Source organism: Aplysia californica, unplaced genomic scaffold (genome assembly GCF_000002075.1).
Source record: "Aplysia californica isolate F4 #8 unplaced genomic scaffold, AplCal3.0 scaffold01026, whole genome shotgun sequence".
Taxonomy (NCBI): domain Eukaryota; kingdom Metazoa; phylum Mollusca; class Gastropoda; order Aplysiida; family Aplysiidae; genus Aplysia; species Aplysia californica.
Window position 1 is genome coordinate 162,230 of NW_004798296.1, and position 1,708 is coordinate 163,937.

Genomic DNA, 1,708 nt, shown 5'->3' on the forward strand with positions numbered 1-1,708 from the left:
CCTCTTACATCGCAAACATCACGAAGAGCAAACTCATCAGAAATTAGAGCTTTATTATTCTTGAAAAACCCACGAGAAATACTGGTATAGTTTGGTGGAAATAATAAAATATGATTTTGGGCGAGGACCTTTTCTGCGTGTCAAAATAAAGACCACATTCAGAGAGATCCAAGAAAACGAAGACCTCATTTCTTACAACATCAAAGTCACCATACAATGCTCGATTAGTAGAAGGACGCGCAAGCAGTAGGGAACTTTTTGGGCTATGAGAAGCGCATTGACACAATAAAGTCCATTCAGTGTAAGGAAAAAATAACAGATAGACAGAAACAACAGAGCTGCTCTCCATTCCAACCACCCGCAAAGAGTAGAAACAAACAGAAAGCACGCACGCACACGCCCGTGCACAGAGAGAGAGAGACAGACACAGACAGACAGACAGACAGACAGACAGACAGACAGACAGACAGACAGACAGACAGAGAACGAGAGAGGCACAGAGAGTGGTACACACACATTACCCATACACACATACACACACACACACCCACGCACACACGCAAAGCTCACCTCCAATAATGCACACTTAGTCCTGGACATTGGCCACATTTGGAACATCCTCTGGAGGTATCCGTCAGGCCTTGACCTTTGTCGCCCACTCTGGGTCCGTTGTTAGCGTTCACAGCACTTGTGTAATCCTGGATGAAAGGTTATCAGAAAAGCCATAATGAATATTATATTCCATGTGTGTTGATATCATGATTGAGAGAACGCACTGGGATATGCAACGTTAATATAGAAACAATTTGAACATTCAATTTCTAATTTTTGTTTGTTCGAATAATGAGATTGTGTGATGTGTACCTGAGCCACATCGCCACATCACACGGTCATCTGGACTGGCCAAGAAGATCCTACAAGGAACACCACAAGGAGGGAGACGAAGAGACAGACAGAAGAAACGATGGGTGACTGGAACACCATCGTTACGCTCATAAAATAATTGCTTAAGTCATTTTTGGCCGGTTTGGAGTTTTGGTTCTGAAATGAAGAGCGGAGCCAGCTTGGTAATATGATTCAATTGGACAAAAGAATAATCCAAATACAAAATCAACTGAGTGTACCAAAATTCAAGCGTTTAACCAAGTCAGTTGTTCGAAAGAAACAGGTTTTTTTCTCTCATTTTCTCAAAATGTCAAAAAATTACTTGGGCATTTATCTTATATGAGCAAGATGTTATACTACGGAAAGCCGAGGAACACGAGGAGTGAAAGAAGCAGGTTGCAAATCTGCAATTGTGCCCCCAGGGGTCAGCCAGACAACGGGATAATTAAGGTGAAGGTTCGAGTAAAGGGAAACACATCGACACGTTACATAATGACGACCATTTAGTTTGGGGGGAAAGTAAAAATTAAATAGATTGACAGAAACAACAGAGAGACAGTAAAGTGAAACGGGAGGGAAAGTCCCGGTGGGACGTATCACTGACGCCGTCCAACCATCCACCTATCGGGGTACTTAATCATTCTGATGTGTGTGACAATGCTTTAAAATTAGGGAGTGTATACAGACCCGGTAACCGGGAATAAAGTCACAAAGTATACAGACCCGGTAGGGGAACTCTTTTGTAATTTCGGAAAGTTTCAGCACCCTCTTGGCTCAGGGTAGAACTAGATTCTTCTAGACCTGTGGCCTAGGTCTAGATCTA

General features: G+C 42.7%; 1 protein-coding gene across 1 annotated transcript in view; it reads right to left on the reverse strand.

Moving 5' to 3' along the window:
• Positions 1–570: 570 nt before the first annotated feature.
• LOC101864492 (prickle planar cell polarity protein 3) overlaps positions 571–1,708 on the reverse strand; it is a gene marked incomplete at its 3' end in the record, with an annotated part of 3,912 nt that continues 2,774 nt past the window's right edge. Inside the window, 1 exon segment of the mRNA XM_035973137.1 lies at positions 571–698. Coding sequence (XP_035829030.1) covers positions 571–698 — 128 coding nt within the window.